This window comes from Salmo salar, chromosome ssa16 (assembly GCF_905237065.1).
Source record: "Salmo salar chromosome ssa16, Ssal_v3.1, whole genome shotgun sequence".
Classification (NCBI taxonomy): domain Eukaryota; kingdom Metazoa; phylum Chordata; class Actinopteri; order Salmoniformes; family Salmonidae; genus Salmo; species Salmo salar.
The window spans coordinates 43,774,635-43,802,619 of record NC_059457.1 but is presented as its reverse complement, the minus strand read 5'-3'; the positions used below and the strand labels follow the sequence as shown (position 1 = coordinate 43,802,619).

Genomic DNA, 27,985 nt, shown 5'->3' with positions numbered 1-27,985 from the left:
ATTAGTTGACTATGTGGGGGCAAAGGACAGTCCTTTAGACAAGCCCATTACACAATCAGACATTCTTGCTGTGTTCTAGTGTATTATAAAATAGATGGCTCTCCTAATCTTAACACTTTGCCCAGTCATATCCAAGGTTACAACTACCATTCTCAGGGTTCTGATGCTTCTAGCCTTGAGATGCATTTTTTAATAAAATATCACCCATATTTCACTTTTTAACATGAATAGTATTGCTTACTAGGTGTTGTCCAATGAATTATGTAACCACTCCCTCTTCAAATCAGGGTTGATTGGAAAAAGCTGTTCAAAGGAGGACATTGTATTATCATATATTTGTACTCCCTGACGAAGGCCATGCAGCCAAAACACGTCAGAGTTTTAAAACTTTGTTTCCACTGAACCTGCCATGTAAATAAAGGCATTTTAATTAATTATATGAAGAGTGCTTTGGTCCTCCTTTTTGATGACAAAAATTATTTGGAACATCTCTAGTGCTTTTTTATTAAATGGAATCTCTTCGCGGAGTGTTACGTAAATCCAGCATTTTGATACAAAACCCATTTTAAATGAATCCTTATTATTACTAGTTCCTTTGTCTAATCCCTGGTGCACATGACAAGACTAAAGCCAGATTAGGCTTTATGCACAATAGACGTCTAGAGTCGCCACATTCTAACTACATCGAAACACACAATCATCCACCAAGGGCCAAATCATCATCTTCCATTTACATGAATGCAATATTTACATGAAAATATGAGCAAACTCGTCCAGATCTCAAATAGGATTTGAAGAGAAAAGCCACACCTCTCAACCATAAAGGTCACCAAATAAGGTTTATTTTCTTGACACAGGTTTGAATATAAAAAGGGAAACATAAAAAAACACGTGGTTCCTATTTACAGGTATCTCTGGCACATTTAACCCCAATGACGGCATGATCACTGCCTCTCCAAACAGCGATCTTTGAAATACAACCGTATGGATATCCAGTACTTCATCTGTCCCCCAAAGAGATCTGCTACGAGGCAGCAGTGTCATGCAGGCTAGTGTCCAAAGGCTGACCTGAGGTCAGGGTTTGCGGTGATAGTGGTCTCAGGACAGATCTCAGGACATTGTGGAGGGGATCCTTCTCCAGAGGCCCCCGCAAAGGCAGTTCTTGATCCAGCGCTGCTCCCACTGCTTCATGGCGTTGGTCTTGTTAGGCGAGCGGAGCATAGTCACACAGCCACACCTGAGATGGGGGAGGGAGAGAAAGAGAGCGAAATAAAAAGGTGGAAAGACACCAAAAGAAAGGTAGGCAGAGAAAGAGTGAATGTCAACACAGGCATGGTCAGACTGAAAAAGCAAGACCAGGAAAAGACAAGCTTCAAATTGTTACTTGGACCAAAAAAAAAGGTTCTTAAAAATAATGAAAACGTAAAGCGGTGGAATGATATAAAAATCAAGGAAAAGCAGGAAGTGTTGGGGAGAGGGTCATAGAGGAAGTGGTGTGGTGTCTGACCTGGTACAGGCTTTGCTGTCCTCTGTGGGGCAGACTCCCATGTAGAGACAACGTAGATGATCCATCCTCTGGACCCCCGGGCTCCTAGATACACGCACAATGAGTATATTGACCAATGGAAGGCTTCAGCTGAGCTTTGACTGAAATATTGGCAATATTAAGCAGAAGCACATTTACTACAAACAGATGTCAAAAGGACAACTGAGTGGCATGTGGGCCAAATGCCAAGAGTGGGCCAAATGCCAAGAGCACTACACCTACTTCTAACCCTAAAGAAGCCTACCAGGTGGCAGAGACACCCTTTCCCCTGAATACCATGTAGCCCTCTCCTGAGGCCTCACTCTTACCTGGAGAAGACCTCCACCTGGGCTGTGGAGTTGAGACCCGGCAGGCTGTAGGGCTTGCCAAACTGAAGCCGCAGCGGGTGCTTGCCCTGCAGCTTGCAGATGATGCCATCATTGACAGGCAGCCAGTCCATGCTGGGCACCAGCAGCTGGCTGGGCAGCAGGCAGCACTCGTCTATCAGCGGCTCATCTGGCTCCTGGGGGTGGCCCTCGTCCCGAGCTGGAAGGGGGAGGGGGATACATGGGTGAAGGCCAGGTACACATACAGATTGATGTAAGGTCTAAACAGATGCATAGAAACATTGACAGAAGAATGGACAGAGTAGACTGATATACAGACAGACACAGGCTGATGACACTGTTTTAACTTAAGGCATCTGTGGCACATTTAACCCCACATAGCTACATCCACATAATATATAGTCCACAGATACAAATGTTCTCCTCATCCTTACAGCAGAGCCAGAGCTTGGTGAGCAGGCGGAAGAGCAGCGACATGCTGTCCTGGTTGTCCGAGGTGGCCGTGTAGATGGGCAAGCAGCCAGGCTTCAGAAGGCCCCAGATGCGGATCATCACCATCATCTCCCGCAGCATACCCAGGGACCAACCGTCGCGCAGGAACCCAAAGCCGGGACGCACGACGGAGCCCTGAGACAGGACAAGGGTTAAAACAAGAGGGATACAGCACAGAAAGACAGACAGAGACAGAGTAACACTCTATTCTAGCATCAGCTCTACATACAGGAGGACAGAAACAGACAGAAGGACACTTTACTAGCACCAGCTCTACATTTGATTGAACACTACATTGTTTCAATACATCTTATCTAAAGTGTTTCTGGAGTAACAATGCACTCTTTTTCAGCACGTTGTGAAAGGCCTACATTGGTAGCTCTGTGAAAGGCCTACATTGGTAGCTCTGTGAAAGGTCTACATTGGTAGCTCTGTGAAAGGCCTACATTGGTAGCTCTGTGAAAGGCCTACATTGGTAGCTCTGTGAAAGGCCTACATTGGTAGCTCTGTGAAAGGCCTACATTGGTAGCTCGATTCGTAAAAATAAAAAAAACACCTGATTGGGTAGGTTGGCCATCAGGTACAGCACAAAGTCTCCCACCCATTGGATGAGCTGCTGCAGAGACTGGAGTGGGGGGCCGTCCAGCACAAATTCCTCCGTCTTCAGGTTGATCATCACCTTATCGATATCTACAGAGGGGGTGGAAGGTCAATCTTCACCAGAATCACTGAAGTCTTAAAATAAAAACGACACACACTGTAGATACTAGCAAGCTAACAGGACGGCAAACAACGCAGCCTTAGCCTACAGTCTGTTCAACAATAACAAAAGTTCCGTTCAGTTAAAATGGACAAGAATTCATTTTTCCAGCCTCACGTTAAGTGAAATTGGTGTCAGAAGTGGGATCCGTCTATTCATTGATTATACAGGTATAAATGGTAGTGATGCTAGTCCTCCTACCAGTGTCAGTGTTTTTGGAACATATCTCTGCCAGCCTGTCCCCGGGGCTCTTGTCTGGAGTGTTGAGGACGTGGGGTCTCAGCAAGGACTTGAGGGTGGAGCTAATGGCGATGAGGAGGAGCTTGGCGTGGAAGTCACAGGCTCGCGCAGCTGTGGCCGATGACAGCTTACAGAGGGAGGCCTTAACCGCCACGATACGTGTCGAGAGCACCTTCCACACACAGATACTGGATATTAGAAAAACAAACAAAAACACTTCCATCTATTGTCACAAATTTGTTTTCAACAGATTTCAGTCTGTCTGACCGAATGCCATGCAGCGGGGATCCCTGGGTTGTGTATTGAAATGACAAGGACTACCTGAATTTGTCCAATAAGAACTGTATAATTCAATTTCCTGTCGCAAAACATTTTGCTACGTTGTGCCCTACTGAACACGACCCTGGTTCACCTACCTGCTGCAGAGCTTGGTTCTGGCTCATCATGGTCCACCTACCTGCTGCAGGGCTTGGTTCTGGCTCATCATGGTCCACCTACCTGCTGCAGAGCTTGGTTCTGGCTCATCATGGTCCGCCTAACTGCTGCAGAGCTTGGTTCTGGCTCATCATGGTCCACCTACCTGCTGCAGAGCTTGGTTCTGTCTCATTACGGTCCACCTACCTGCTGCAGGGCTTGGTTCTGGCTCATCACGGTCCACCTACCTGCTGCAGAGCTTGGTTCTGGCTCATCATGGTCCACCTACCTGCTGCAGAGCTTGGTTCTGGCTCATCATGGTCCACCTACCTGCTGCAGGGCTTGGTTCTGGCTCATCATGGTTCACCTACCTGCTGCAGAGCTTGGTTCTGGCTCATCATGGTCACCTACCTGCTGCAGAGCTTGGTTCTGGCTCATCATGGTCCACCTACCTGCTGCAGAGCTTGGTTCTGGCTCATCATGGTTCACCTACCTGCTGCAGGGCTTGGTTCTGGCTCATCATGGTCACCTACCTGCTGCAGGGCTTGGTTCTGTCTCATGTACTCCTCATGCAGCTTCTCCACCAGGTTATGGACCATGCCAGGCTGCACGTGGAGCAGCACGTCCCACCAGTCGTAGCCTGTCACCATGCAGTACTCCAGCAGGAACAGCAGGTGGCGCAGAAGTGTGTTCATGTCCAGCATCTGGCCCATGGATGGAGATACGCGAATCATGTGCAGCTGAGGAGGGAAGAGCCAAAAGAGAGATGTGAAAAATATGGATACAAATATTGTTCCTATCTGAGGGATGGTCGGGTCAGACACAAAAGTCATGAATAAGGACATGGATAGCTTGTTGTTGTAAGAGAGGATACATGTATTATTTGTTTCATACATTATTGCCTGCAGACCATAAACTCCTGTAAGATTTAACACCAATGGCTGGGGTGTGTACTCAAGGGACATTGACGGTAAAAAATTCTACATGTTTTCCCTTTTCAAAAACTTAAGCCGTCTAAGCTTTACAACCTCAAATCCGGAGTAGCCTTCTCCTCATCTTTATTAAAGGTGGATGAGGTGCTGATATTGTACTGTGAGACATGTAAGGTCACAGTCAACGGATCTCAACGCATTGCTGCACTCTCACCTTGCCGTGGTTGTCCACTCCGGCCAGGGCCAGTGAGGTCCAGGAGAACTGCAGGGCCTTGAAGTGGACGGTTGGGCCGCCGGGGCGCTGACGCTTGATGGCCGGCTCATCACCGGGGCGCTGGGAGGAGCCCGAGGAGGATCCGTAGAACACGCCCATGGTGTGAAGGGACAGCCGGTGGAGGATCTGGATACTGCCGTCGTGGAAGGCTAGGGCCAGGCCTGGGAGGGACCACCACACAGAATCACATACAATTGAATTCACTTTATTGATCTCCAGAGGGTGGCATTGAGAATGACCCCAGCAGCACAGACAGGGGCAACACAGTAAGTATATAACATTCCATTCATCAATTTCTCTGCCATTATGCATCAATGTGTCATGTTACCACTATGTTGTGTGGGACACATCCATGTAGGTACCACTTCCCTAACACGTTTCTTGAGCATAGAACCACTTTTTCCTTTGGTAGGTTTAATTGAGCTGCAAACCACCATTTTGTAAAGGTGGATGCTGCCACCTGGAGTGCTCAATAGTAGATCCGGAGGGGGAATGACGGGTTATTTGGCATCAGCACATACCGAGGCCTGGGCAGAACTTGGTGTCCGACGCCACCTTTAGGTCAGTGTTGGAGATGGAGATTGGCAGCTTTGGCAGAGCCACGGCTGACACACGGTCCAGATCATTGGTGGCCGAGAGGATGCGCCATTTCAGGATCGTCGGCTGTTTCTCGCCCACTGTGGGGATAGAGAGGGGAAAGGGTGAGTAAGGGGGGTGTCTTTATGGGGGCATCTCAATTGTAGAATAATGTACTGTCTCCTTTCCTTTAACTGCATTGATCTGAAAACAAAATGGAGGATGCCTAAAAGGGAATTTACTGTCACCTGTTCAGTTCTTTAAAGTGGACAACAATTGGAAACTTCAATATTTTGAGATGCCCCCTATAAGTGACCTACAGTAATAATTATAGTTGGGTTGAGTGTGCTCTTCCTTGGTTTATCGTTCTCTGCCTTACCTACTGGTGAACGATGTTGGAATATGTTATTGACAGGGAGGCCTTCCTTCCGCAATGACCAGCACTCTACGATGCTGCCCATCTGACTGGAGGCACACAGCAGCACCTAAAAGAGCATTCATATCGCGGTTTAATCCACACACACTAAACTGTTTGAATGCACATTTGGCATACTGGTAAGTGATAAAGCTGGAAAGAATTCAAAATAAAGGACACATGGAAAGCAACGTGTTCACAGTGTCTCTCTCACCTGCTCTGAATTCTCCCTGGTGAGGAACTTGAGGTGTGTGACAGCCGGGTACTTGTCCCTCCTGACCGGGTCCGTGGTGCAGCGCATGAAGAGCGAGGGCAGCAGCTCAGTGTCGATGCGACACTTCTCGTTGACCACGCTCACGCACACCTTGATGTAGAGTTGGGACGACAATGGAAATGTTTAATCACGACAAGTCAGTGATAATATTATTGCAATACTAGCACTACTTAACTGATGTTGGAGTAAAACTTCACATTATCGGATGGTAAACCCTCTTTACAAGAAAATAAAAAGCATTAGCATTTGAACAGTATTATTTGCCAGACTTTTCTGAGACAAGGCGACTGGCTAGCACTTCTTGTGGTAGCCAGTAATGATAAGAATAACAAAAATAATTGTGTAATAGCATCGCTAGCTAATACCTACCTTGTAGAACTGCACAGGTGATGAGCTGCTGCCATCCGTGGCCGCCACCACAATGTTACCCCCGCCGGTAAAGGCGATGTCGGCCAGGGCCACACGGCCCCTCAGGCGACACAGGCTCTCGCTGGCTGTGAGCAGCTGACCATTGGGTTTCAGCAGGGACACGGTGACCAGGCCGCTCACCGTCACTGCCAGCCAGCCCTCCATGGGCTTTCCCCCAAACAGCGTGAGTGACGGTGAGAACTTGACCCGCGAGAATTTCTCACCGAAATTGGTGGAGCCCGACTGGGGGAGGAAGATTGAAGGAGAGGTAGAGAGAGAGTGGGGTGTGGCACATTTCAACAAACTAAGTGGCAAATTAGTTATATTGTTATATACTTGTTAAATGCTGTTATGTGCAGTGCTCCAAAGCCAGTGTACAGCACCCCCTGCCAAATAATGGCATATACAGTATTGTCTTATCTCAAGAGGTAGCTTAGAGTAGAGATTAAGAGCGTTGGGCCAGTAACCGAAAGGTTGCTGGTTGGAATCCCTGAGCCGACTAGATGAAAATTCTGTTGATGTGCCCTTGAGCAAGGCACTTAACCCTAGTTGCTCCTGACAGTCGCTCTGGATGACTAAAATGTAAAATAAAAAATAGCTTTAAACTGGTCTATAAAATACTGACATGGTAATAAATCATAAGGTCCACACAGACAGTTAAGAAGAGCTGGTAGATTGTGTGAATATGAGAACAAGCTGGTGGTCCATTACCATCTCCACATGGAGAGCCAGCTTAACTCCATTGTGCAGCCAGGACAGAGCTATGATGGGGTCTCCGTCCTCTGCACTCCCTAGTGAACTCTCCCAGCTGTTCACTAGGTGATCTGCCATCGCCCAGCACTTGATCTGCCCATCTCCATCAGCAGACAGCAACCTGGAACCTATGAATGAACGTAGTCATGTGTTCACACATATTTTAACTCAATACACTAGGGACACTTCTTGGCATTGTACTGAGTTCCACATCAGTCTACTTGGATTGATAGGGCAGTTGCAACTTTAAGGGTGGTTTTGGTGTTGTTACTATGTTGACCCACCTGATTGGTCCCACTCCAGACAGGATATGACCTCACCATGTCCAGAGTTAATGGAGTACACATCCCATGGGTGCTCTGTGTCAATGATGTGGACCATATGACTGACTTCTGAAATAAAGCAAATCACTGTAGTGTATGTTCTGCTAATCAAGTTACGAGGCATTGAGTTACATACGCAAAATTATATACGGATATATGGGATCAAACCTGATACTGGCAATGCGATTTGTTCCATTTCACATTCCTACTGTGCTCTTGTTACACACAACAAAACGGTCACAAGATCAGTACCAAGCACATTTTTTGTACCTTTCTCGTCTTCCTCATTTTTTAGGTCTGTGGTGAAGGCAACGAGGTTCCTGCAGGACCAGGCACACACCAGTGGGATGGAAGGATAGTGGTTGCTCTTGGGCCTCTTCTCCCACTCACAAACATAGGCAACCTCCATCATTCAACCATATGCTTTTCCACTGGTTGTGCAAGTGTCCTTGTCCAATCAGAGAAATGTTCAATCAGTCACCTTCATGTACTTGATTGCACTTTTCAGCTATATCACAAACAAGACACACAGAATTCGATGTGAAATGTACGTTCCTTGCATCAGTCTTCTTCGAGCGAACACTGTCACCTATGTTAGTTAGGTTAGCTACTGTTAGTCAACGTAGTTATCTGTTATATGTAGCTAGCTAAAACGCATTAGCTGCTACTTCAATTAGCTGGTTTATAAAGATAATGCTAGCTAGCAATATGATAATGTAGTACGTTAGAACCAAATCATGAAGCAACTACATCAGACGAACTTCTAATAATCTAGCTAAATGTCTTATTTATAGAGGTAGTAGGTGATATTTTAAATCTCTAACGTTAAATAAATACATTTACTCTTTACCATTCATCCTACAAAATGTTACAAACAAAGATGGTGCGGTAGGACCCCTGACAAGCGAATTTAGACGTATTTTCAGTTGCCTGCAGCCTTATTATTTTATAAAAACGTTATAAATGTATTTGGTAGAGTACAATTTAATAGAAAATGAATAACACGTTTCATCTAGCATATTATGTTTACTATTTGTATATTACTTTTTCTATGATCTCTTTATAAAAATGTGTATGTATGGCCGTTCCATCTACAGAGGGCGCTCGCGGTAATCGACTCTTCTTGTCAGGCTTTCTTTCTTAAATTTTGTCTTGCCTTATAGTTGTTGCTTCCCAGGCTATGTTAAGGAATCGTTGAGAGTATTGCAACAACTAACTAGCAAGGGATGCTTTTTTTTCAAGAATCAAGCACAAACTGGAATCATAGTTATCATTTCCATCTGAGATATATGATCGACAGTCTAGACTAAAAAGTAACAACGCGGTTCTCATCGTAGAGCTTGAACGTCGTCAGCGACACTAGCTAGTAGCGTATTAATAACTTTATTTTATTGGGATTTTTCTGGTGATTGGCAATGAGACAACTGCATAACAGCGAATTTAACATAAAATACTAAGAATATACCGCCATAACAGTCAATGTTTCTTCGGAAGGTTGCGTGGTCGCTAGCATGATATCTATGTTGCAGGTAACTAGATTGCTAGCCTGGGTGTGAATGTTGACTGACTGACGCTTAGTTATAAGGCCTACAAGTTAATAGAACATTGCTTATTGTAAAGAAGATTTTGACATTCCTTTAAGTGCCATTGCTAACTAGATTCATACAAACCTTTTGCTTGCTAGCTAAATTGTATTAACTCATTAGCTAACGTTAGAGGAACGAGTTTGTAGCCGGATAGTTACATATATTTCTACGACATGGTCGTAGTGCAGCACAGCCCATTAAGACATCAAATTGGTCACCTCTAGAAATGGACTGTTCTGTGTAAACTGACAGCTGCGTTATTGCATTGGGTTAATGCAGTTTTGTACCATTCTACAGTTGGGGAGTTTTTGGTGCCACGTTTGACCTGGATTGAGATAGCTAACAAGCCGCTATCAGTCGTCCTGCCAGAGATAAAATGTCAGAAAACCAGGGCAACGCGAACAACAACGTCCCGCAAAATAACAATGGCGGGGCGAACAGGATACGAAACCCTAATATCAACCAAAACCCACTCATCAATGTTCGAGACAGACTTTTCCATGCCCTATTCTTCAAGATGGCAGTTACCTATGCCAGATTGTTTCCACCGTCTTTCAGAAGAATCTTCGAGTTCTTTATCCTACTAAAGGTAAGACTTCCCCTCACATGATTTTACCTTCATGTAGGCTACCAAATGTCAAGGATATGGTATCAAGTACACTCACCAAGGACGGTAGGCTAATTTGCTCCAAATAAATTAGTTTTGTATATTAACTCCAAATAAATTAGTTTTGTATATTAATTTTATAACTTTCAATTATCACAGGAAAGGGGCAATTCCACGGTAACAGAATGATGCTGACTCAGATTCTTAACTATAAAATGTATGTCAAACAAAACAATGATTGCGAAGTTAAACAAGCCATACAACTATGCACAAGGACTACTTTTGACAATTTCCACTGAACATTTTACAAAAACACATTTACTTGAACAGTGCAGATGCAAAGTTTGGTAACAGAATTATGGTTTGTGATGTTTGTGCCCATTCTGTTTCCAAACTTTGCATTTGCAAAGTCCAGCCTTTGTTTTGATGTGTGGATTAGTTTGGATCTTAGATCTTACTTTGGTAGAACAGAAGTTTAAAAAAAATCCACTTGAATGCATCAGATCTGTGGTAACAACTATTCCGCCCAAATAAACAAATCTATGTAAGTACAGTTGAAGATGAGCCTAACAGACGAGCTAAATCACTTCTATGCTCGCTTCGAGGCAAGCAACACTGAGACATGCATGAGAGCATCAGCTGTTCCGGACGACTGTGATCACGCTCTCTGTAGCCGACGTGAGTAAGACCTTTAAACAGGTCAACATACACAAGGCTGCGGGGCCAGACGGATTACCGGGACGTGTGCTCCAGGTATGTGCTGACCAACTGGCAGGTGTCTTCACTGACATTTTCAACATGTCCCTGATTGAGTCTGTAATACCAACATGTTTCAAGCAGACCAGCATAGTCCCTGTGCCCAAGAACACAAAGGCAACCTGCCTAAATTACTACAGACCCGTAGCACTCACGTCCGTAGCCATGAAGTGCTTTAAACGGTTGGTAATGGCTCACATCAACACCATTATCCCAGAAACCCTAGACCCACTCCAATTTGCATACCGCCCAAACAGATCCACAGATGATGCCATCTCTATTGCATTCCACACTGCCCTTTCCCACCGGAACAAAAGGAACACCTATGTGAGAATGCTATTCATTGACTACAGCTCAGCGTTCAACACTATAGTACCCATAAAGCTCATCACTAAGCTATGGAACCTGGGACTAAACACCTCCCTCTGGAACTGGATCCTGGACTTCCTGACGGGCCGCCCCCAGGTGGCAAGGGTAGGTAGCAACACATCTGCCACGCTGATCCTCAACACTGGAGCTCCCCAGGGGTGCGTGCTCAGTCCCCTCCTGTACTCCCTGTTCACCCACGACTGCATGGCCAGGCACGACTCCAACACCATCATTAAGTTTGCAGACGACACAAGTGGTAGGCCTGAACACCGACAACGACGAGACAGCCTATAGGGAGGAGGTCAGAGACCTGGTCCGGTGGTGCCAGGATAACAACCTATCAGTCAACGTAACCAAGACTAAGGAGATGATTGTGGACTACAGGAAAAGAGGCACCGAGCACGCTCCCATTCTCATCGACGGGGCTGTAGTGGAGCAGGTTCAGAGCTTCAAGTTCCTTGGTGTCCACATCAACAAACTAGAATGATCCAAACACACCAAGACAGTCATGAAGAGGGCACGACAAAGCCTATTCCCCCTCAGGAGACTAAAAAGATTTGGTATGGGTCCTGAGATCCTCAAAAGTTTCTACAGCTGCAACATTGAGAGCATCCTGACTGGTTGCATCACTGCCTGGTACGGCAATTGCTCGGCCTCCGACTGCAAGGCACTTCAGAGGGTAGTTCGTACGGCCCAGTACATCACGGGAGCTAAGCTGCCTGCCATCCAGGACCTCTACACCAGGCAGTGTCAGAGAAAGGCCCTAAAAACATAGACCCCAGCTACCCCAGTCATAGACTGTATTCTCTACTACCATATGGCAATCAGTACCGGAGTGCCAAGTCTAGGACAAAAAGACTTCTCAACAGTTTTTACCCCAGGGCATAAGACTCCTGAACAGGTAACCAAATGGTTACCCGGACTATTTGCATTGTGTGCCCCCCCAACCCCTCTCTTATGCTGCTGCTACTCTCTGTTTATCATATATGCATAGTCACTTTTAACTATACAGTCATGTACATATTACCTCAATTGGGCCGACCAACCAGTGCTCCCGCCATTGGCTAACCTGGCTATCTGCATTGTCCCACCACCTGCCAACCCCTCTTTTTATGCTACTGCTACTCTCTGTTCATCATGTATGCATAGTCACTTTAACCATACCTACATGTACATACTACCTCATTAAGCCTGACTAACTGGTGTCTGTAAATAGCCTTGCTACTGTTATTTTCAAATGTCTTTTTACTGTTTTATTTCTTTACTTACCTACACACACCTTTTTTTTCCGCTCTATTGGTTAGAGCCTGTAAGTAAGCATTTCACTGTAAGGTCTACACCTGTTGTATTCGGCGCACGTGACAAATAAACTTTGATTTGATAACCAGGTAGGTCTATTTTATGAAGTTTCCACCGGATCAGAGCATGACCTCTCTTCCCCTTTCATGCTAGTGGTACTCGAAAGAGAGAGAACTGGAACCATTTTTCAAATGAGTTATGTTGAGGAACTATTGTCATTCTCAATGGATGTAAAAACAGACTTTGTTTACTTGCTTTTTGAGGTGAAAACATTTACTTGAGAAGCTCCACAGCTCATTAGTGGTGGTGAGTTAAGACAATAATAAATTGTATCCGATCCCCAAATGGGCACATTTTATAGGTCTACATTTGCGCGCAGGCCAGGTAGACTAGTCCTACTTCTTTGTGTAATCAGGTGCGTGTCCTTACTCAAGATTGACAGGAGCGCTCCAAGCGAAAGACAATGAATAAATTCACAACTCAAATGTAATGAAATGAACCAAAACTTTTGTGTAGCCTACGTTGTGTGCTCTGCAAACAATGTGTCCACCCCTACAATGACAACAGTAAGACTGTAATAATAATTTATTAAATGCATTTAACACAAATTAACGTAACCAAACAAATATTGTAGATTCGAAATTATCGGAATTAAGGTCAATGGACTTCCGGTGATACTGGTGTGCCATCCCTGCGTGCTCCGCAATGGGTTAGTCCACTCAGACAGGCGTGAATCAGACAGCCGTCTTGTGTGCAATAACATTTTTTTGTATTTTACCCACTTTTTCTCCCCAATTTCGATCTTGTCTCATCGCTGCAACTCCCCAATTTGCTCGGGAGGTGAAGGTCAAGTAATGCATCCTCTGAAGCATGACCCACCAAACCTCGCTTCTTAACCTGTTGGGGCTAGGGGGCAGTATTTGCACGGCCGGATAAAAAACGTACCCGATTTAAACTGGTTACTACTCTTGCCCAGAAACGAGAATATGCATATAATTAGTAGATTTGGAGAGAGAACACTCTAAAGTTTCTAAAACTGTTTGAATGGTGTCTGTGAGTATAACGGAACTCATATGGCAGGCCAAAACCTGAGAAGATTCCATACAGGAAGTGCCCTGTCTGACAATTTGTTCTCCTTCTGTAGCATCTCTATCGAATATACAGCATCTCTGCTGTAACGTGACATTTTCTAAGGCTTCCATTGGCTCCCAGAAGGCGCCAGAAAGTGGAATGACGTCTCTCCAGTCTATGGGCGAAAAACAGCAGGAGATTTTGTGAGTGGTCAGGCTGAGAACAGTGACACTGGAAATGTGCGTTCATGTGAATTCTCCATGTTTTTCTTTCTCTCTTTGAATGAATACAACGTCGCCCGGTTGGAATATTATAGCTATTTTTACGAGAAATCGCATAAAAATTGATTTTAAACAGCGTTTGACATGCTTCTAAGTACGGTGATGGAATATTTTGATTTTTTTTGTCATGAAAGGCGCCAGCGCGTCACCCTTTGGATACTGACCTGAACGCACGAACAAAACGGAGCTATTTGAATATAACTATGGATTATTTGGAACCAAAACAACATTTGTTGTTGAAGTAGAAGTCCTGGGAGTGCATTCTGACGAAGGACAGCAAAGGTAATCCAATTTTTCTTATAGTAAATCTGAGTTTGGTGAGGGCCAAACTTGGTGGGTGTCAAATTAGCTAGCCGTGCTATCTACTCAGAATATTGCAAAAAGTGGTTCGCCGAAAAGCTATTTTAAAATCTGACACCGCGATTGCATAAAGCAGTTCTGTGTATTTTGTGAACGTTAATTGTGAGTAATTTAGTAAATTCACCGGAAGTTTGTGGTGGGTATGCTAGTTCTGAACATCATATGCTAATGTAAAAAGCTGGTTTTTGATATAAATATGAACTTGATTGAACAAAACATGCATGTATTGTATAACATAATGTCCTAGGAGTGTCATCTGATGAAGATCATCAAAGGTTAGTGCTGCATTTAGCTGTGGTTTTGGTTTTTGTGACATATATGCTTGCTTTGAAAATGGCTGTGTCCTGACATAATCTAATGTTTTGCTTTCGCTGTAAAGCCTTTTTGAAATCGGACAGTGTGGTTAGATTAACGAGAGTCTTGTCTTTAAAATGGTGTAAAATAGTTTGAGAAATTCAAGTTATAGCATTTGAGGTATTTCTATTTCGCGCCACGCGATTCCACTGGCTGTTGACTAGGTTGCCCAGGGAGGTTAACACTGGCCTGCTTAACCCGGAAGCCAGCCACACCAATGTATCGGAGGAAACACCATTCACCTGACAACTGAGGTCAGCCTGCATGCTCCCGGCCTGCCACAAGGAGTCGCTAGAACGCGATGAGCCAAGTTAAACCCCCCCACCCGGCCAAACCTTCCCCTAACCCGGACGACGCTGGGCCAATTGTACGCCACCCTATTGGACTCCTGATCACGGCCGGTTGTAATACAGCCCGGGATCGAACTCGGGTCTGTGGTGACGCCTCTAGCACTACAATGCCCCGCAATAATTTTTATATATATATATATATATATATATATATATATATATATATATATATATATATATATATATATATATATATATATATATATATATATATATATATATAATCCTTTTTCCTTCAATGTTTTTGTCATCAACATTAACAATGGTGCAGGAGGGGGAACGTACAAAAACATGTATCCTAGTAAATGTGTCCCCTTTGGCATCATTAAACATATGTAAAGGCCAATCCCAAATTGACCTCCATCTCAATACTGCTTTAGACTCCATCTGCCATTAGTTAATGCCTTCCACCCTCTTCTTCCACCAGGCACTGTTTATTCTCTTCATCCTGGCCTATATCCACATCGCTTTCTCACGCTCGCCCATCAACTGCCTGGAGCACGTGCGGGAGAAGTGGCCACGGGACGGCATCCTGCGAGTGGAGATCCAGCGCAACTCGTCGCGTGCACCCATCTTCCTGCAGTTCTACGACTCAGACGGTCTCCAGGGCCTGGTCAAGGAGCCTGAGGGGGAGGGAGGAGGAGGGCTGGGCCTGGCCACGCTCCACCACGAGGAGGACGACGACGACGAGGAGGAGATGACCCTGGAGATGTTTGACAACAGTTCTGTGAGGGTGAGTCACCGCTACTGGCGTGGAGGGAGGGGCTGAGAGAGACCAATAATCCTGCATCATTTATACATTAACTCACTAAGTCTTTTTCTCTTTTCTTTGTCAGTTTGAGCTTGACATCGAGCCGCGGCTGAAGCCCTCGCTGAGTGGTGGGGGAGGGGGCCTCAACGACAGCCAGGACCTCTCCTTCAGCCAGGCGCCCACTAAAGGTATGCAGCCGCTGAGGGAGACAGACTCCCAGATTGAGATGCTAACTCGAGCTGGTAAACTCAACCCCCCCCCAGTGAGTGAGAAATCCTCAATCCACTCCTTTCTTCCTGCGAGTTAGCTCCCTGATCTTCCCTTCCAGCCATCTTTTTGTCGTTAGTCACCCCCATGATTCCATTCCAAAAATGTGTTCCCTTGTCTTTTGCCCCTCAACGATTTCATGTAGCTGTTGTTGTCAAGGAGCATTGTTTGAATCAGACTGTGTGGCCATGTAGCGATGCCATCTTGCCTCCCCAGTGGGCCCTGGCTGTGTGTGGGCTTGGAGCTGACCCTTTGTAGATCGGGCCAGCAGTAGCAGTTGAGAGCCAGACTTTAGTTTAGGCCCAGTTTGTGTTGTGTGCCTTTGACCCTGTCTGTCCTTGCATTAGTTTTAACCAATCTAAATTGCCTTTGCATAAGTGTTTTTCTGTGCTATGCATGGTCTGTGTAAACCTGAGTCCTCCTTTCCGTAATTTGCTTTTAGATGGTCACAGTGGCTCCGGAGGGGATGGCTGCCGTTTTACTGGCTCCTAACCGCATTTTTTTTGTAACTCACTTTGTACATAATGTTGCTGCTACTTTCTCTTATGACCAAAAAGAGCTTCTGGACATCAAACCGGCGATTACTCACCTCGAACTGGACAAATATTTTTTCTTTAATGAGTCTGACGCAAAGGATATACTGCTTCCCGGAGACCAGGCCCTCATCCCCGTCATTCGCGTGAAGAAAATCTGAAAATACAGGGGGTGCCTTATGAGAATTCGTCGGCGAGTGAGTAAACCACCACTACCCTCGATATTATTGGCCAACGTGCAATCACTGGAAAACAAACTGGACGATCTAAGATTTAAGAATGTCCTATCAACGGGACATTAAACTGTAATATCTTGTTTCACCGAGACATGGCTGAACGACTACACGGATTGTATAGAGCTGGCTGGCTTCCCTGTTTTTCGGCAGGACAGAGCAGCTACGTCTGGTAAGACGAGGGATGGGTGTGTGTCTATTTGTCAATAACTACTGGTGCGCTATGTCTAATATTAAAGAAGTCTTGAGGAATTGCTCGCCTGAGGTAGAATACCTCATGATAAGCTGTAGACCACACCATCTACCAAGAGTTCACATCTATATTATTCGTAGCTGTCTAGTTACCACCACAAACCAATGCTGGCACTAAGACCGCACTCAACGAGCTGTGTAAGGCCATAAACAAACAAGAAAATGCTAATTCAGAAGCGGCGCTTCTAGTGGCCGGGGACTTCAATGCAGACAAACTTAAATCCGCTTTACCTCATTTCTACCAGCATGTCACGTGCAACCAGAGGAGAGAAACTCTAGACCACCTTTACTCCACACACAGAGACGCATACAAAGCTCGCCCTTCATTTGGCAATTCTGACCATAATTCTATCCTCCTGATTCCTGCTTACAAGCAAAAATTAAAGCAGGAAGCACCAGTGACTCGCTCAATACAGAAGTGGTCAGATGACACGGATGCTTCGCTACAGGACTGTTTTGCCAGCACAGACTGGAATATATTCGGGATTCATCTAATGACATTGAGGATGATACCACCACAGTCAACGGCTTCATCAATAAGTGCATCAACGACGTCGTCCCTACAGTGACCATATGTACATTTCCCAACTAGAAGCCATGAATTACAGGCAACATCCGCACTGAGCTAAAGGCTAGAGCTTCCGCTTTCAAGGAGCGAGGTACTAATCCGGACTATTATAAGAAATCCTTCTATGCCCTCAAACGAACCATCAAACAGGCAAAGCGTTACCAATTGGATACCATGAAATTGGGGAGAAAAATGGGTAAAAAAAACAAAGCATCAATACGGGACTATTATTGAATCCTACTACACTTGCTCTGACGCTTGTCAGATGTGGCAGGGCTTGGAAACTTTTACAGACTACAAAGGGGAAACTCAGCCACGAGCTGCCCTTTTTTATGCTTGCTTTGAGGCAAGAAACACTGAAGCATGCTTGAGAGCACCAGCTGTTCCGGATGACTGTGTGATCACACTCTCCATAGCCGATGTAAGCAAGACCTTTAAACAGGTCAACATTCACAAGGCCACAGGGCCAGATGGATTACCAGGATGTGTACTCCAAGCATGCACAGGCTAACTAGCAAGTGTCTACACTGACATCTTCAACCTCTCCCTGGCCGAATCTGTAATACATACATGTCTCAAACAGACCACCATAGTCCCTGTGCCCAAGATAGTGAAGGTAACCTGCCTAAATGATTACGTTTAGGGTTGAAACGGTTACCAGTTTCACGATAAACCACGGTAAAATTCCAGACGGTTAGTATTGCTGTTTCAAGTTGTAATTATCATTAAAACCATGGTTGATTACCGCGGTTTTGAAAAACTCAAGGTAAATACTGTCCATCCTCAACCAAAGTTAGCAACTGTCTGACACAGGTGTAGCATGCAACGTGGGTTATGTTTTGTGTGAAAACATGGTGGAAGGCAGTGACGGCACTTGGGAGAATTGTCAGCCTTCTAAGAGGACCAAATTTCAAGTGTGGTCTTATTTTGGGTTTTACAAGAGTGCTGAGGGAAACTTAATCGAAGATGGTCGCCCTGTCTACAGAATATGCAACAAAATCGCTGCGAAAGGGGCAACACTTCAGTCATCTTTGTGACCACCACCCACTACTTTATAGTGAATGCAAGGTAAGTTAATATTTAGCTCAATGCATAATGGGGGGGGAAAATGTCATGGTTTGTCTGTCTAACTTGCTAATAGCTTGTCAATGTAAACTGAAGTTTTCAGTGTCACATCCTCTTGTAAAAACTCTACACGTTGTTCTGCTGCTGTATGCGTCGGTTGTCTGCAGACTCTATTCTTCCATTGCTAGGCTGGACAACAGAACGAGTCAAAATTCACCAAAGGTTGAAAAACAGCAAAATAACGTTGGCTAAGCTGGAACACTAGTGCGAGCCCATAGCAAATAAATGGAATCAAATGTTCGCAGAGCCTGTTTTGACTGGAGTGATGCTTAGAATTCAATTTCGCCTAAATGGCACAAACAAATGTTTCCCTTTTTTATTTTACCTCTACAATCTGTTCGTCTGACGAAACTGGGAAAAAAACAACTCGTGTAGAAAATGACATCCGCACCTCAACGGTGTCAACTGTGCTTATGTCTGCGTAATGAGAAAGTAGGGAAAAAATGAACTTCTATTTTTGGTCTAGTGATCGATGACAAATGAGCTTGCTGCCCAGGCTTACATAATTACAAAGAGATTCACCTGATTTTGAAACGGTGCCCGACTTGAATATACACATTGTGTGATATTTGGCGAAATAGACCGGCATGCCTCTCCATAGGAAAATAATGGAGGGAGCTCAACGTTCCAAGGGCAACAATTCTTTTGGGGCTAGCATTTGATGACAATCGAGCTCGCTGCCCACACTTGGATAATTAGAAAGATGAGATTCTCATTATTAAAATGGTGTTAGACTTGAAAAAAAATGGAAATATACACATTGTGAGAGATTTGGCGAAATAGACAGACATGCCCATATTTCCCCCATTGGAAACAATGGGACAACCTCAGAGTTCCATGAGTAATTTTTTGGTTTACATTTTAACTATAAACAACGTGAGCAGGTCTCATTGCAAACAATAGCGAAGGATGCATTGTGACGTAGAACAATAAGCTGGGAATAGAACGTTCGGAAGGCGAGTTGGTGCCACGGCGCTCAATAGAACTAATAGGAGCTGTCAGGGTGAAAAATGCCCTTAAAGGCCTGTTATTTTTATTATTATTATTTTTTTGTGTGTGTGATTACTTCAAAGTGACCGCAAGCAGCTGGGACATATTGTAAATCTGGGCTCCACGGCAGATGCAATAAACTAGTTATCAGAAACAAGCGTTGTTAAAAATGTAATGTGTCCAGTCTACCATTGCACACGATAGCACGTTATGTAGTTTAGTCACCCAACCAACATTTTGTTCATTTAAAATCCGGCAGTCGACTTGGTTGTAAAAGTGTTCCAACAGGAGAAACACTATAGACTCCTATATAGACTTGTATTTATGTCAATTGTTTGGCTCATTGCAATTACCATCACTGTCTTAACTCATTTGTATTTATGTAAATTGTGCATGGGGCACTTTTACCTCTCATGGCCACATGGTGCCATCTTTAATGTTATTATTTTAATGTTTATGCACACAGTGCATAGTGCTGCTAATTGTGTTTGTTGGTTTTCAATATAAAACTTTATGAAATGATTTCAGTGTATCAGTACTTTCTGAACATTTCCAGCACATTTTAACAATACTGCGATAATACTGATAACCGTGATCATTTTGGTCAATATAATCGTGCTATGAAATTTTCATACCGTTTCATCTATTCTCACATCAGTAGCCATGCAGTGCTTTGAAAGGCTGGTCATGGCTCACATCAACACCATCATGCCAGAAACCGTAGACCCACTCCAATTCGCATACCGCCCCAACAGATCCACAGATGACGCAATCTCAATTGCACTCCACACTGCCCTTTCCCACCTGGACAAAAGGAACACCTATGTGAGAATGCTATTCATTGACTACAGCTCAGCGTTCAACACCATAGTGCCCTCAAAGCTCATCACTATGGGGCGGCAGGTAGCCGCCCCATAGGGTTGGACCAGTAACCGAAAGGTTGCTAGAGGGTTGGACCAGTAACCGAAAGGTTGCTAGATTGAATCCCCAAGCTGACAAGGTAAAAACCTGTCGTTCTGCCCCTGAACAAGGCAGTTAACCCAGTGTTCCTAGGCTGTCATTGTAAATAAGAATTTGTTCTTAACTGACTTGCCTAGTTAAATAAAGGTACAATAAATTTAAAAAAAAAGCTCATCACTAAGCTAAGGACCCTGGGACTAAACACCTCCCTTTGTAACTGGATCCTGGACTTCCTGACGGGCTGCCCCCAGGTGGTAAGGTTAGGTAACAACACATCTGCCATGCTGATTCTCAACACTGGGGCATGTCAGGGGTACGTGCTTAGTCCCCTCCTGTACTCCCTGTTCACCCACGACTGCGTGTCCAAGCATGACTCCAACACCATCAAGTTTGCTGATGACACAACAGTGGTAGGCCTGAACACAGACAACGATGAGACAGCCTATAGGGAGGAGGTCAGAGACAACAGCCTCTCTCAATGTGAGCAAGATAAAGGAGCTGACCGTGGACTACAGAAAAATGAGGGCCGAACAGGTCCCCATTAACATCGACGGGGTTGAAGTGGAGCGGGTCGAGCACTTCATGTTCCTTGGAGTCCACATCACTAACAAACGATCATAGTCCAAACACACCAAGACGGTCATGAAGAGGGCACGACAACCTACTTTTCCCCCTCAGGAGACTGAAAAGATTTGGCATGTGTCCCCAGATCCTCAAGTTTATACAGCTGCACCTTAGAGCATCCTGACCGGTTGCATCACTGTCTGGTATGGCAACTGCTCGGCATCTGACCGTTAGGCGCTACAAAGGGTAGTGCGTACTGCCCAGTACATCACTGAGGCCAATGCAAGCGTGTGTGCAGTGGGGTTGGTGAGCTGCAGTGTGTTGGCAGGATGTGGTAAGCGGCGCTGCTTACCTGTGAGTGTGTCTCTGTGCCTTCAGTGTGGCCTCAGGAGGAATACATAGTGGAGTACTCTCTGGAGTACGGCTTCCTCCGCTTGTCCCAGACCACCCGGCAACGCCTCAACATCCCCGTCATGGTCGTCACGCTGGGTAAGCTGTTATAAAGCCTACTTAACACTGACATAGCACATGATGGCAGGTGCCATGAACAGTCATAGCTGGTGAGCTGTGTTAAGCCTACTTAACCACTTTAACCATGACATAGCAGATGTCATAAACAGTCATACAGTACCTGGGTAAGCTGTGTTATTAACTTAAGCCTACTTAAAGGTAGACTCATCGAAATGACGTAGATGCAGAAAGTAAACGGCATACTGGGCCAATTTCCGCAACACCGAAGAGCGTTGAAGCGCTCTGCTGTTTTGGTCCCGTGGTTACCACGCTGTAACGGTGTAATGAATTTGGACTGTAGGTCATATTGGCCAACACAATGCTGCACTCATATTAACGGAAGTTGAAGCTGAAGGCTCTCAGACCACCCTTTTGTTGAGCCTCCACGGCTAACTTTCACATGTGCGTTTGTCTTTTAGCAGATGCTCTTATTCAGAGCTTAAAGGTTGTAGGTGTTGTAGAAACACAGGTATTGCCAGCAAAACACTTCAAGCTAAGTCGTCATCATAACACTAACAAGTCTGTTACAGGTAGCACAAACAAGTGTTAGAGGGTAGGAGGGGCTCTGTGTGTGTCTGTGTGCAGACCCCATGAAGGATCATTGCTTTGGGGACAGCTTCAGTCACCTCCTCCTGGATGAGTTCCTAGGCTACGATGACATCCTGATGTCTAGTGTCAAGGCCCTGGCAGAGAACGAGGAGGACAAAGGTACATGGTGCTTAGGGATGGAGGTGTGTCTGTGTGTGTCAAGGATTCTCCCATATCTTTCTTTTCTTGGTGGTGTGCAAAGGCCTGTGTGTGTGTTTCTGACCGGTGCTCTGTGTGAGAACAGGCTTCCTCAGGAATGTGGTGTCCGGGGAACACTACCGATTTGTCAGCATGTGGATGGCCCGCACCTCCTACCTGGCTGCGTTTGTCATCATGGTAATATTCGTAAGTAGCAATCTCCACACACCTTTTGTCAAACTTGTGTTAAATGTAGCCCATGAGAAACCTTCATTTAGGTTCTTTACTCTGAAGTTTCACAAACAATACGACATATTTGGTATGATAAATTAGCTGGTGCTTAACTAACTCCCTGGGTTATTCATGAAAGATAAGTTAAGCTGTTGTCTGTTTCCTTCTCTGTGTCTACAGACCCTGTCAGTGTCTATGCTGCTGCGCTACTCCCACCACCAGATCTTTGTCTTCATTGGTGAGTCACACTCACACCCCTCTCAACTCTAGTAGTCCTGGAAGAATACATCTCTATATGCCCTACATGCCAGATGCTCAATCTCTGACCTTTAACCTCTGTTTCTCTAGTGGACCTTCTGCAGATGTTGGAGATGAACATGACCATCGCCTTCCCAGCAGCGCCTCTGCTTACCGTCATCCTGGCTCTCGTGGGTAAGAGCGTCATACCATTGAGCCGCCATCTCTACAGTTACAGATGCGGTCAAATATATTGGCACCTTTGCGTGATTCACTGTTTCTTCTAAAATAAGATGAAATTGAAAATACTTTGTTTACGTGTGTATTTGTATGATTTTAAAATGGCCCGGACTGAATTATAAAAAATTCTAGTAAATTTGGTTGGTGGCAATGATTCTCATTTACTGTGTAATTTCTTACCTGTTGTTGGTGCCTACATGGTAAAAAAGTAATTCATCAAGTTTTGAAAAGAGAACGGAACATTCTGTCTATTGCACTCCATTGTAAAGAGCCAAGGGTGCCACATATTCGACTGCATATGTAACTACAACAAGCTGGGTCTTGTGACGGTTTCTAGATTGAACAGGTGGTACAAATCTCTTCCTCTCTCCCAGGCATGGAGGCCATCATGTCGGAGTTCTTCAACGACACCACCACCGCCTTCTACATCATCCTCATCGTGTGGCTGGCCGACCAGTACGACGCCATCTGCTGCCACACCAACACCAGCAAACGTCATTGGCTGAGGTGAGTTCAACACACCAACACCAGCAAACGTCATTGGCTGAGGTGAGTTCAACACACCAACACCAGCAAATGCCAATAGCTGATATAAACCATTCATACCCTCCTATCTTGCATCAAATGGGGATGGGCAGAGAGAAAGGGCCCTTGGAACATTATTTACTGTGTTTCTATGTAGTCAGTTGAACTAATTTGCTTATTCTCTCCACTAGCATACAACTGATCACTTTGTCTCTCCAGTTCCAGACAGTCTATCCATTCCTCTGTTTGTCAGTCTAGTTATTTTTGGCTACTCTCTAAGGAGGCTGTCTCTGTCTCCTGCAGGTTCTTCTATCTGTATCACTTTGCGTTCTACGCCTACCACTACCGCTTCAACGGCCAGTACAGCAGCCTGGCTCTGGTCACCTCCTGGCTCTTCATACAGGTGAGAAGGGTTGGAGGAAAGAAATTGACTAGAGAAAATAAACTCAAACTGTAGTGTGATTTCAAAGTGTGTGTGTTTAGTTAATAGCCCACGCACTCCATCCTCCAGCATTTTGAATACGAGCACCAAGTCAAAACACTAGAGGCTTCGTCTTTTTTCCACGAGGCCAACACACCAGTTATTCAGTACACTGAGCTGGAAAGTGCTTCATCTTTTAATCAAGTGGACATGTTATTGTGGCCTTCTCCTTACTTATTATTCATTAGATGGTAAACAAACAAAACATAGAATAACATTTATTTTAGCGAATCGCTAAAGAAGGTAATAACGGGTTGGTGTGTTTTCAAACCGATTTTAATTGAATGTCCTGAATATGATCTATTTCCCTATAGAAGTGACTGTGTGATTCTAATGGTTTAGCCCAAATGCTAGTGGCTGGACCAAAGAGATTAGCATCCTAGGCTAGAGTAGCCAATGCCAGCCACCCCTTGTTCTAGGTTATAGCCTCTCCAGGCCCTGTTTCTTACGCCATGACTTAAACACAGACTTACTTTAAACTCCTACATCTCTTCTTCATCCCTCCATCCCTAGCACTCCATGATCTACTTCTTCCACCACTACGAGCTTCCGGCCATCCTGCAACAGATCCGCATCCAGGAGATGCTGCTGCAGAACCAGCTGGCGGGCCAGGGGGGCAACCAGACGGCCCTGCAGGATAACCTCAACAACAACAACACCACCACCGCTGCAGCCGGCGCAGCAGCCCCAGCTCGGGGACGGGAAGCCAACGGCCAGGTCCGACCGCCAGATGAGCCCCTGGCTTCGTCGGTGGCCCATGCCCAAGGTTCAGCGACCCTGGCTTCCCAGTCAAACGGCCTGGCCGGGAGCGCCACGTTAGAAGGGGCCGTAGGAGAGTTGACGACGGAGCTGGACTGGATGGGGGAGACGACAGCCATCATCACGGAGGCCTTGTCCTCCTCAGCCCCCCAACCTGGGGGGTCTTTGCTGGAAAGCACGGCAGGGGGATTGCTGGGGGAGGCCAGAGGGGTGGGGAGGGTTGGTGTTTCTGAGGCAGGCCTCAGCGTGGTGGCGGAGATTCGAATGGGAGGGGGTGGTGGTGGTGGAGAGAGCACAAGTGGCACTGGTCCCAGCTTGATGGCAGTGGAAATCAAAACCATAGTGGCTTGTAGAGGCAGTGCAGCAGGATCAGGCCTGCCTCCTCCCTCTCCTCCAATGGGAGGACTCCAGGAAGCAGAGACTTGCCTCTCTAGTGTCAGGCCATACCTTCCTCAACCACCTTCTCCACACACAGACTGCAGTAGGGCAGTGGTTGGGGAGCCAGAATGCCCCAGGCAGAGCCCCACAGATTGGGACTCCAAGACAGAGGAAGCCCCCAGCCCCACTCCATCCTGAGCCCCCCCTCCCTACATACCCGCTCCCAAAAGCAGAGGAAACATATCTTCTCCCCCTCAATTCTTCTTCCAACACCGCAAGATGCCGACGTGGCTTTATTTCTGTAATGTCATTCTTACGACACCAAGGAGAAGAAGAGGGGGATGGAAAGCTGAGGAAAAGAAAAGCCCCGCCCCTCAACTTCTCTTCAAAGGTGTGGAACTGTTCAGAAATGGCTACCCTGACATACATTTTGTTGCCTTGAAATGTTTTTTTTTTTTTAATGTATTTGTAAAATAATCATCAATCCTATTGAATTGGTGATATACAATTCCTTAAAGATGATGATTCTGTTGGTTAGGGGGTGTCTCGACTGGCTATGGAAATGGCGGTGTATGTTTCCTTTTGAGAGCACAGTGGACTTTACAAGGCTGCAAAACATGAACTCTTGTCCTATCCATCCATTCATTCCATCTGGTCCTCAAACCCAGAAAAAAGACAACCCTGTGTTTTGAGTTGCTCATTTTTCTTTCAGAACTGTTAAACAGGCTAATAAAGTTGCTGTGGTTTGTCATGATACTTGGTCAAACCCCACTTCTCACAAGCTCTCAACTTCTTCTCCAGTTTGGAGGTTGTAGTCCTAACTGGCAACTGGCTCCGCAAGCTTGCTCTATCCCTGACTGGAGAATCGTGGGAAATTGAGTTGATATCCACTGTTTTGGAGTGTTAAGTAGACCTCCATGCTCGGATGTTTTGCCAATCCACTGCTCTTACGATGATTGGTAGGTGGCAGTTGCTTCTGTACTGCTTGAGCTGCAAGAAGAGCTGTCATGACTGCAGTTTCTTTTGTCTTAACCCCTTTTTTTGTGAACCTGCATCATTACATCCCTCTGGGAACTTTTCTGTGTACCGTCAGGACACTAGGCCCATTTTCTTACCCATAACTCATTACCCAATTTGTGAAAACTTGCCTTACATCCTGTGTTCCAAAAGAGGAGCATGTGACTGTAAGAATTAAGTTGTATTGTGATGTTTTCTGGTGCATGGCATCAGCTGACGGCAGCCCACGCCAAGCTGGTAAGACAGGTCTTTGCTTCAGACTAGCACAAGACGATAGCTGGCTATGTTAAATGGCTTCAGGGTAAAGCTATTGTAACCACGCCAACCAATCTCCATTAGACGTGTCATTGGTCTACTGTTCAGCTCAAAGGGCAAGTTGTGATGAAATTGCATGCCTTGGACGCTCCAATTTAATTTGGTAAAGAGCGTATTTTCATAATGTTTCTTGTTTTAAAACCTCCAGATGATGAAGCTGCTGAAGACTACCTTGGAAACTTTACCAGACTTGTGTGGCCACTGCTTTGTTCGATAGCTCACAAGAGACTAAACTGGACTTGCAACCCTAGTAAGATGCTACTGTGAGACAAACTACCTGTCATCAGATGGACCTGACTTACATCATGCTCCCCCTTTCTGGAACCAGCTGAACACGGTTCTAAGATGGACAGGGTGTAACAAAAGTCGAGAGAAATTCAAATGATAACGCCATAGAAGTAGAAACTGTCAGGGCAGAATAAACAGGGAATAGTGACAGATGTGTTCAATGTCTACATCCTCATCTGTTGAAACAGACCAATTTCCTGCCCAGAGAGCTTTATTTTTATGCCTTATGATTCCAAATGGGATATTATTATTGGAAGTGCATTTTGAGACTTCCTTAGCAGTCAAATTTAAGCAGGTTTTTGATGTATAGTGGCCTCATATCAGAGGAAAATGGTTTATATTTCAACGGAATCACGATAACCAAGGGCCATTTAGCAAAATGGGTTAGACTTTTCCATTGTTAGTTCTATTAAGACAGGAGTAGAATCATTTCTGTTCAGTGAGTTGGGTGGAGGTGTAGTCATGGCTATGCAGTGGGCAGGACCGAGGACGTGGTTCTGGTTTGAAAGGTCCAAATTGTGCAATATGACAGGAAGTCAGTTTAAAGAGAAGTCTTGTTCATTGTAGAAGTGGATACTTTTACAGATGCGACAAATATGCTCCATCAATGACGTTTCTTTATCTGTGCCTATATGCCGTTCTGTAAGAAAAAAACGGGATGATTGTAGCCTTGCAAACAGTTGCTGTCCAGTTGTAGCTCATTTTAGGCAATGTAAACGAATCCTTCAATTTGTGATGGACTAGATTCCTTCTCTCATTCAAATGTATTTAACTGTTTGGTAAACTACGTGCAGAAGAAGCATTCTTTGCACAAGCAATTGTCATTGGTGTAGTTGTTTGTGTGTCCTAGTATTGGTTATATAAATCCTATCCTTCAGTTGGTAGGGTTACGTGCACCACTAGTTATTGTAGGTTGAAATAGGCCAGCATTTCCCAAACTCGAACCTGGGGTACACGTTTTGGTTTTTGCCCTAGCTGATTCAAATAAAAAGTCGAGTTGATTATTTGAATCAGCTAGGTAGGCCTATGTAACCACAATGTGCACCGCTTGGGGTCCCCAGGATCGAGTTTGGGAAACGCTGACAGGCAATTCCAAATAATGTCCATATTTTCACTCCTGATTAACAAAAGGATCCCATGTCAAAGGAAAAATGACACCCTGTTTTTTTTGTCTAAATGTTTGGAAAGAGTTTATGTGTAATACAGACTTCATGGCTCAGGTACTACCTGTTATTCTATCACTGAAATATTCTAGCATTTCTGAGGGAA

The 27,985-nt window shown here is 45.1% G+C and overlaps 2 protein-coding genes across 7 annotated transcripts; one reads left to right on the top strand and one right to left on the bottom strand.

The window, feature by feature from the left end:
- Positions 1-820: 820 nt before the first annotated feature.
- med16 (mediator complex subunit 16) lies at positions 821-8,695 on the bottom strand. 3 transcript variants are annotated; one of them, XM_014149223.2, is made up of 16 exons: positions 8,584-8,695; positions 8,004-8,181; positions 7,695-7,802; positions 7,369-7,538; positions 6,619-6,900; positions 6,190-6,339; positions 5,940-6,045; positions 5,506-5,661; positions 4,925-5,145; positions 4,312-4,518; positions 3,326-3,536; positions 2,921-3,054; positions 2,307-2,499; positions 1,855-2,071; positions 1,508-1,591; positions 821-1,237 (listed from the first exon to the last, which is right to left on the bottom strand). In XM_014149223.2, exons 2-16 carry the CDS (start codon positions 8,143-8,145, stop codon positions 1,111-1,113), a joined length of 2,508 nt encoding a protein of 835 aa, XP_014004698.1. In that variant the 5' UTR covers positions 8,146-8,181; positions 8,584-8,695; the 3' UTR covers positions 821-1,110.
- Positions 8,696-8,861: 166 nt separating this feature from the next.
- On the top strand, positions 8,862-27,540 carry LOC106573922 (membralin). Of its 4 annotated transcripts, XR_001321448.2 has the most exons (13): positions 8,862-9,262; positions 9,617-9,908; positions 15,194-15,499; positions 15,603-15,705; positions 21,388-21,498; positions 22,105-22,227; positions 22,352-22,452; positions 22,657-22,714; positions 22,825-22,908; positions 23,328-23,460; positions 23,782-23,881; positions 24,473-25,487; positions 26,577-27,540. XR_001321448.2 is itself a non-coding variant. In XM_014149383.2 (12 exons), exons 2-12 carry the CDS (start codon positions 9,696-9,698, stop codon positions 25,292-25,294), a joined length of 2,154 nt encoding a protein of 717 aa, XP_014004858.1. In that variant the 5' UTR covers positions 8,862-9,262; positions 9,617-9,695; the 3' UTR covers positions 25,295-27,540. The 4 variants fall into 4 exon arrangements, 3 of the variants coding, with proteins under 3 accessions (XP_014004858.1, XP_045553257.1, XP_014004859.1); XM_014149383.2 differs by having other exon boundaries at positions 24,473-27,540; XM_045697301.1 differs by having other exon boundaries at positions 8,862-9,908; positions 24,473-27,540.
- Positions 27,541-27,985: the final 445 nt, after the last annotated feature.

Excerpts from the sequence above, each read along its gene's own strand:
- LOC106573922 (XM_014149383.2), top strand. The coding sequence starts at position 9,696 with ATGTCAGAAAACCAGGGCAACGCGAACAACAACGTCCCGCAAAATAAC. Across the intron at positions 9,909-15,193 it reads AGTTCTTTATCCTACTAAAG|GCACTGTTTATTCTCTTCAT; the intron begins GTAAGACTTCCC and ends TTCTTCCACCAG. Across the intron at positions 22,453-22,656 it reads TTGTCATCATGGTAATATTC|ACCCTGTCAGTGTCTATGCT; the intron begins GTAAGTAGCAAT and ends CTGTGTCTACAG.
- med16 (XM_014149223.2), bottom strand. The coding sequence starts at position 8,145 with ATGATGGAGGTTGCCTATGTTTGTGAGTGGGAGAAGAGGCCCAAGAGC. Across the intron at positions 5,146-5,505 it reads CAAGTTCTGCCCAGGCCTCG|GCCTGGCCCTAGCCTTCCAC; the intron begins GTATGTGCTGAT and ends GGTCCCTCCCAG. Across the intron at positions 1,592-1,854 it reads CAGGTGGAGGTCTTCTCCAG|GAGCCCGGGGGTCCAGAGGA; the intron begins GTAAGAGTGAGG and ends GCGTGTATCTAG.